At 40.9% G+C, this 8,135-nt stretch overlaps 1 protein-coding gene across 2 annotated transcripts; it reads left to right on the top strand.

Annotated features, from left to right (window-relative positions):
- Window positions 1–581: 581 nt before the first annotated feature.
- On the top strand, window positions 582–8,112 carry tdrd7a (tudor domain containing 7 a). Of its 2 annotated transcripts, none has more exons than XM_079461421.1 (18): window positions 582–683; window positions 1,300–1,507; window positions 1,718–1,862; window positions 1,949–2,111; window positions 2,559–2,638; window positions 2,782–2,960; window positions 3,072–3,472; window positions 3,565–3,828; window positions 3,935–4,121; window positions 4,319–4,430; window positions 4,531–4,733; window positions 4,880–5,014; window positions 5,122–5,205; window positions 5,323–5,457; window positions 6,102–6,212; window positions 6,464–6,882; window positions 6,988–7,148; window positions 7,334–8,112. In XM_079461421.1, exons 2-18 carry the CDS (start codon window positions 1,301–1,303, stop codon window positions 7,552–7,554), a joined length of 3,207 nt encoding a protein of 1,068 aa, XP_079317547.1. In that variant the 5' UTR covers window positions 582–683; window position 1,300; the 3' UTR covers window positions 7,555–8,112. The 2 variants fall into 2 exon arrangements, with proteins under 2 accessions (XP_079317547.1, XP_079317548.1); XM_079461422.1 differs by lacking the exon at window positions 582–683 and adding an exon at window positions 693–867 and having other exon boundaries at window positions 7,334–8,064.
- Window positions 8,113–8,135: the final 23 nt, after the last annotated feature.

Here is an 8,135-nt window from a genome sequence, read left to right as displayed (position 1 = left end):
GTGTCAGGCCCTGTCACAGTAAATACGTTTCTGGTAGAATGTCCCTGTCGTTAAATATCTAATAGGCCTATTATCGTCATTCCTAAAGCAATGTTGCAACCTTGCAATGTATAAATACCCCAAAGATTTTTATATTCATGTACCATAGTATTTAAACACCTATTCAAGGTACTTTAAAAGAATAACATGTCCACAAGGACTTTATTTTTCCTGGTATCTATTTAATCAGTGGTGTATTTCTAGGCATACGCTCCATACGGCAAGGATGGCATAATTCAACATTCTTTTCAAATTGCAAACTTTTTTTTTACTGAACAGTTTAGTCTAATATTTCTTTAATATGACTTGTGTGCAAGGGCATGATGTCATCAACCGGGATTCTTGCAGCATGAGGAGGATCCTTTTTTACATCGTTTGGCTTCAGCCGCACCTTAACATCACAGATATAACACGATTTAATTTGTTTATAATTTATTATGTATTGCTAGCTGGTTAATTACCAATTTATTTGGTTAACACGAGAGTCAACTACATGGAGACTGATTCATATTATTTAATAAATTTTTCGGTGTGTGACATTTGACCTTTAGGTGACCTGTGACGTCGTTGGCGTGATAGCGGTTCAGCAGTACACGTGCGTACGCGCGATGTTCTACGCGAATTAATAAGACAAATTAAAACAGGTGAGTTTTACAAACTAATGTGTAACTGACAAATGTGCTAAGATTTATTTTTGCTTTGTTATTAAAATGGTTATGAACCGTTTAAAGGAGTAATGACGTTCAATGTTCAAATGATGCGCATGTTTAACGGTAATTAACGTTACTAAGCCCTTAGCCCGCCCCACCTCCCGTTAGACGGCGATAGGTAATTTACTTATTTATTACAATATTTCACTTCAAATTTAAGATTTAATAAGTGAAATGTTTAAATGTGTTTGACAACTGAACAGCATTCATTGAAAATGATTAAACCATAATTAAATGCAAAGTTGGTTTAGCACACTTGTATTAAAACAAACATAATGTTCTTATAAAGTTATATTAAGTCTTTCTGTCAGTTGGTTGTATGGGTGGCATTACATTCACTTGCAATTTGGAGTGCAAATTTTGTTTATTTTAAATTGTATTTGTAGTGGATCACTTTAGTAGCTGCATTTTGGGCATGGTAGGTCAGGTGAGCTATGATTGGCGCCTGTGATCCCCAAAATGCTATCTAGGAAGGCAGCACACTAGGAATGCATCAGTGGATTATAGAGCAATAGCGTCTCCGTTATACTATGTGTGGGTTTGCATGCAGGATGAGTGACCTTGAGTTGGTGAAGAAGATGCTGCGTGCTGTTCTTCAGAGCAGTAAACGTGGCGTGGCCATGGCCCGTCTCCAGGGAGATTACCGTGCGCTGACTGGCGAGATGATTCCTCACCGGAAGTTTGGATATTCCTCTCTGGAAAGCTTTCTGTGCAGTATTCCCGGTGTGGTGCGACTGGAACGTTCTAATATAGGAGAGGTGATGCATTCAGCTCATCTGATAATAAAGCATTCATCCTACTGTAGGTCACAACTGACGACCCCTTATTTATAGTAACAGGAGGTGTTTGAATAGGAATATCTCTATAGATGCTACATTTGTAATGTAATAAACAAACATGATATTTGGTTCCAGTTATTGCATGCAAAAGTCATCTCTAAATGTTATAGTGAGTGTGTGTGTTTGTAGGTCATGTGCTTTGCCGGTGTGTGTGAGGAGACTGCACATATCGCACAGCTGGTTGCCAGGCAGAAAGATGCAAAGAAGTCCAGCTGTTCTAAATTGCTGAACTACCAAATGAGAACAAAGTCTTCCTCTCTGTTTTCACATAATGGTACATGCATGTATAAAGAAAAAACGTGTAGACAGGGAGAAGTGTTTTGATGGTGTAATTTGATTTAACCGTTTGTTTTTTCGCAGTTAAACCTCGCTCATCTCTGCGGCAGCCGGGCAACATGAGTCATCCCTATCGTTGCCCCCCCTCCAAATCAAATTTTTACCCTAACCAGCGGCAGGTTTACAGTACCGACCTGCCCTCTACCCGAGTTTCTCCTCACCACCAGCTGAGCCGGAAGTCACCAGGGTGAGCGACATGAGGCCAAACTCGTTAAAATACTTTCATTGAAGAAACTGTTTGCCCAAAAATGAAAATTCGGTCTTAATTTTCTCACCCTCAACTTCCACTATTGCACTTGGCCACTATTGACTATTTGGTTTATAAATGTCTTTGTTCTGTTGAACATAAAAAAAATATATTTTGAAGAATGTAGGAAGGCAAACAGTTCTGGGGCACTTTTGACTACCATTGTAGTCATTGTTTTTACTATAGTGGCCAAGAACTTTAGTTACAAGCATTCTTCCGAATACCTTTTTCTGTGTTTATCAGAACAAAGACATTTACACAGATTTGGAACAACCCGAGGATAAATAAATGATGACGGAATTTCAATATTTTGGTGAACTGTCCCTTTAAGCACCGGAATCTGCTGAATACAATGATTCAATCTTATTTGAACTCTGTTGATCTTAGGTCAATGGGCACTGGATCTGTTCCCAACAGGTTTCAAACAGACATGAAGACTCATCCGTATCAACCCAGTCGGACACCCGGTTAGGCTCGCATCTTATACTTGGAAAATCTATTTATAACATATTTAAATGTTTGCATACTGAATTGCAGTTATTGGTTTGTTGACAGCCTTCAATAAATTCAAGCATTCTAAGTGATTTTGTTCCTACGCTGTTTTATTCAGCTCAGAATAAGTCTGTAAACCTCGTTGAAGTTGAGATGGTTCAGAGTCGCATCAAACAGCTCTTGCAGAAATACTGCAGCGGGGTCTGGCTGTCCAAAATCCCTCAGGTTTACAAAGAGATGTTCAAGGAAGAGCTGCACATGCACAAACATCTGGAGACCTGGACACACATCTGCACTGTGAGAGAACTGCAACATACACACAAACACATGCCCCTAAACCTCTTAACCCTAACCGTAATGTTGTTATTAATGGTGCTTTTAATATGTTATAATTTCTTCTGTACTTAGATTGAGAAACCGGGCAGCAATAACATAGTTGACCGGCTGGTGTATCCTGTCCTGGAACCTTTCCCAAAAGCCAGCACTCTGCCTACTGCTACAGTAAAACAGCCGACACCTGCTCAGCAAACAACTCGCAGCCTTAAGACTCTTTCCATTGACATTCCTCCATTAGCTCTGAAACACCACCCTCCCTTGAGCCCAACATCTCCCAACTCAAGCAGGCTTGAATTTTCTCTTCTTGAATCGTCCAGCACTTCCATGCACTCACTCATAACTCCTCCCACGACCCCGCCCCCTCACCAACCTCTCGCTCCAGAGATCAAACAGAAACTACAACAGTTGCTCCAAAAATACAGCCAGGGCTTGTGGGCTCATGGAGTTCCTCAGCTGTTCCTGGAGGCATTCGGGTAAGAATGGAGTATTGCAATGGAGCAGCTTTTTATTTGTATTATATATTAGAACAGCACAGTGCATAGATCTTTACTCTCTCGTCTCTCAGGTGTGAGTTTCCACAGTACGCGTTGGAAAATCTGTCTTTGGTGGCAGATACATGCATGGTTGAATACCCCATGCCAGATAATCGGAAAAGAGCAATATTGTACGCGCTGCCATCTCATGTCGACACGCAGCCCCGCCCAAGACCACGCCCTCTGCTTCTAACATGCTCCGGCAACCCACACGTGCCTCCTCTGACCATCCCAACAGCAGAGTTTCTGTCAGTTTTGGTGATGGAGATCAACAGCACTGACAATGTTGTTTTCAGGTAATGGCACAAGCAGCACACAAATGATTTACAATATTTATTTTATTAATTAAAATAAAACAGTTCGGTGGATTGAATGGATTGAATATGGGTGTTTTTTATTAAGGTTTGTGGGCGAGGGATACTCCCAAGCACTGGAGAAGATGGAAGAGGCCATGCTACATTTTTACAATGGCGTTGGTGCTGGACTTCGTATCCTTTCTCCAAAAATTGGACAGCTGGTGGCAGTTGCTGTAGAGGAGGAGGCAATACTGAGAGCTCAGATCCACCAAGTCACAGAAGACAACGTGAAGGTACTTTCTGCTCTTTTGGGTAATGTGTTTAGGACCCATTATCTGGGACTAGATACAAATGAGAAAACATTTCAGATTTGGTAAGGAATATGATGCAAAGGTAAAGTTAAATGTGTGTGTTTAATTGGACGCTTGAAAGGCAAATGGCCAAATGTGGAGTTAAATCACATAAGATCAATCTTGTTGTTTCATCATAGGTGTACTGTGTGGATCACGGGTTCTCTGAGGTGGTCAGCCGAAAAAAGCTACTACAGCCAAGAGACCAGTTTCTCACTCTTCCCTTCCAGGCAACCGTTTGCCAACTCGCAGGTAACGTTGCTGTTGTTAAGGTGCTATGTTTTGGATGATTTATTTACAGAAATAAAATATAATATGCAAAAACAGAGATGAGCGCATTTTTGTTTGTTAGGTCTGGAGCCATTTAGTACAGATGTGGTTGTTCTGAAGACTCTGGAATCAACAGCTGTCGGTCGTACACTGATAGCAGAGGTTGTGGAGCAGGAGGACACGCCCCTCATTGTGCTGTATGACACGTCTCAAAATGAAGATGTCAATGTGAATGCTGTCTGTTTGAAAGCTCTGCATGATAAATCGATGGAGAATCCTCTACAGGTTGGTGTTGTATTGTTTTTTATATCAGCACTCTTTTCAATGGAAAGTACTGATTTATTACTGTACATCTATTAAAAATGGTGGTTATACATCCGCAGAGTTAAATAATAATTGTAAAATGAAATGACTTTCCTTTATGTTTCTAGTTAAACAGCGTGTACACAAACGTGTGCGTGACAAATGTGTGCTCGGACGGCAGTATTTATTGCCAGTTGCCGTCGCGGGGCCAGGCCAAACTCAAAGACATCATGGACAAGATTGAGGCGCATTTCATCTCTCAGGTAACACTGAATTCAGTTTAGTCTTCGTATTTTAAGTAAAAGTATTCAAAGTTTTTTCATTTATGTGTATTGTGAGAGCATTTAAGACCTTTATTATTTCGTTTTAGCTAACATGGGAGCTGCTGGTGTCAAAACCGTTTTGCGGGAAGGTGTGTCTAGCTAAAAACAAAGGCAAATGGGCGAGAGCAGAGGTGAGCTTCCTGTTGTCCTGTGACATCAACTCTCTGCATGCTTTTAAACTGCCATTGAGTTGGATATAAATGGCTCTGTTTGTAATGAATGAGTAAATGTGTTTAATTTATATGTAGATCACTAACCTTCATGGGAGTCAAGTGTTAGACATCATGTTCTTGGATTTGGGACTTCCTGCTTCGCTGGAGGTTAGCGAACTTCGAGAGATCCCGCCCATCTTCCTCAGAGAGCTCATCACCATACCACCACAGGTACTCACTGTTTGCGCACTAAGGTATCGAGTATTCTACCAATTACAGCGCAAACGCAACCAAATCCATGAGAATCACGCGTGTAGCACGTTAAACTGTGCAGTTCATTCACGCAGAACAGTCAAATGGCACGTTTTAAATAGCAGGATTAGTTATATGAACTCAATACAGCCGGAAAACAAGTTTCACTCGCAAAATGGACTAAAACTTAAGTGTGGCAATCACATAGAACATCAACTTCAAACACCACACGCACACAATAAAGAGGTTGTTTCACAACAGATACAGTCATCTGTGAAGCTCGCACCATCAAAGCAGCTAGCCTTCCCTGCCCTTCACTGGCTCCTGGATAAAGAAAAAAAGAGAAGAAACACGTATTAAACTTATCGAAAAAATACTAGAAGAAAACAACAATTAGACCTTTGTCAATGACACTAGGCGCAATGGTTCCAGTACTCAGGCCTTCCACGGCACATAACACAGCCAAAGCAGATTGGGGTACAACCATTACACAATCAAAACAAGAAAAAGTGCAACATGGTTTATTACAAAGGATTATAATGTTAAACGGATGCTAGCAGCTAAAAAAAGAAGTCAAGTGTGAACACGGCCTAAGGTTGTACTGGATGTATTTCTGTCTTTAGGCAATCAAGTGTTTTCTGGCAGATCTAAACGCAGATGGGAATGTCTGGCCTCCTGAAGCTGTTTTGTGGTTGAGAGAGACGATCCTCAACAAAGCTCACTGCTGCATGAAGGTCAGATGCATAATATAGAAGTTAAGCAGCTAATAACATTATTATGCCTTGTGAATGTGTTAGCCACCTCTGAGCAGCATTAGTATAATTAAATAGTAAACACACCTTTTAATCTTATACTGTATGACTATGATTTTCTCTTAAGCTTATGTGCATTGTAAAAAGTGTTAAACAAACACAAACAGGTTTCCTCAAATATTTACTTGAATTGAATTCAATCGTGGTTTTGTTACTCTAAATCTGTTGTTTAGTTTGTGAAGCTTGATGAGAGCAGAACAGTGCACATCTACCTGTTCAGTGGTGACGGAGCTCATGACCTTCAGAGCAGCATTAACCATCAGCTGGCCTCCTGTCCATTCTGGCATCAGAATTTCTACCTTAACCGGGTCTCCAAGGCTCCTGAGCCTTCCTTGGTTGAGATCTGGGATCCCTGTTTGCTTTCTAACTCCCTCACAATGCCCTCTAAGCTGGAGCTACCCAAGGTGGGGCAAAACATGGATGTGTTTGTGTCAGTGGCGTGCCATCCTGGACACTTTGTGCTGCAGCCGTGGCAGGATCTGTACAAGCTGGTGGTGCTTATGGGAGAGATGATCCTGTACTACAACAAACAGGAAGTGACCCAAATCGACATCCAGAAAAACTGCGTCTACGCTGCCAAGATCGACAACAAGTGAGGGAACGAATGGCAAATGAGCCAAATATATTGTGTTCAAGAACACTTCTGTATAATGTAATAAGGTCTGTTTTCTCAAACTCATTTTCTCGCTGTCTGTAGCTGGCATCGTGTTTTGGTAAAGGGCATCCTGACCAATGGCTTAGTGTCTGTGTACGAGTTGGATTATGGGAAGTACGAGTTGATAAACTATTCTCATCTTCAGCCACTCATCGATGAGTTTAGACAGCTGCCATTCCAGGGCATTTCTGCTCAGCTGGCAGGTAAGACATTTTTGTTTAATAAAGCGCTTCATCCTCATTCAAGTTGTTTCCAAAACATTGCTCAACCCTGGATCCTTATCAACTTCCCCCTTAGGTTTAAATTTAAGACGCTATTAAAATATATATATTAAAATACTCTTTGCAAGGAGCAATCGCAAAACTTATGTATTTGGTGATCATTTCAGGTGTGAAGCAGGGGGTCTGGGGCGAGGAAGCTGCTATGGTGTTCCGAAACCATGTGGAGAAGAAACCGCTGGTGGCCCAGATCGAGTCGGTCGAACAGGGGAAGTGGCCCTGGGAGTGCAAAATCTCCGTCTTCCTTGTCGACACCACACAGGAAAACAATGACGTCTGGATACATAATATCATGGTGGAGTTTTTAGATGAGCTCAGCAGAGCTCCTTGAGACGAGTGCTGTAGGCCAAAAGACTAGAGAAATCACCACATCTTGTAGTATTTCAAGTTTATTATCGATAAAGGTATTTCTAAATTGCGCTTTCTGAATACGTATGTGCTTGCATTTGTTTTTTATGTGTGTTCAAAAACACTGATTTCAATTTCATATATTGTTCCAAGTGCAATTGGAAAGGACCTTTTACCATTTTCCTGTTACGATCAGATATATTCAGATCAATGTTACAGTTCTCGGATTAACTCCATAATGCCTGAACAACTTTTGCGTCTTTGCAATAAGGTCATTTGTCTTATGTAAATATTTTTTGGATTTATTTGTTTTGTTTGAGAAGAACCTTTTTTTCCACATATAACTGATTTTGCACCTTGGTTTGTTTACGTTGTGTGTGTTTTTTACAATAGGAAATGGCCAAATTGTAGAGGAGCATTTGTGTTTAAATGTTCAGGTCTGTTTTGTTTTGTTACGATTGTTTCAGACCATTAAAACCGAAAACACAACCGGACACTGTGTGGCCTTCATTTGTCTCTTAGTGGGTTGGCAAGCCGCGTGACGTAATTTGACAGGCAGGTCAT

The sequence above is a fragment of the Barbatula barbatula genome, assembly GCF_947034865.1.
Source record: "Barbatula barbatula genome assembly, chromosome: 8".
NCBI lineage: Eukaryota > Metazoa > Chordata > Actinopteri > Cypriniformes > Nemacheilidae > Barbatula > Barbatula barbatula.
The sequence above is the reverse complement of the archived record's forward strand: the minus strand, read 5'-3'. Positions and strand labels throughout refer to the sequence as shown.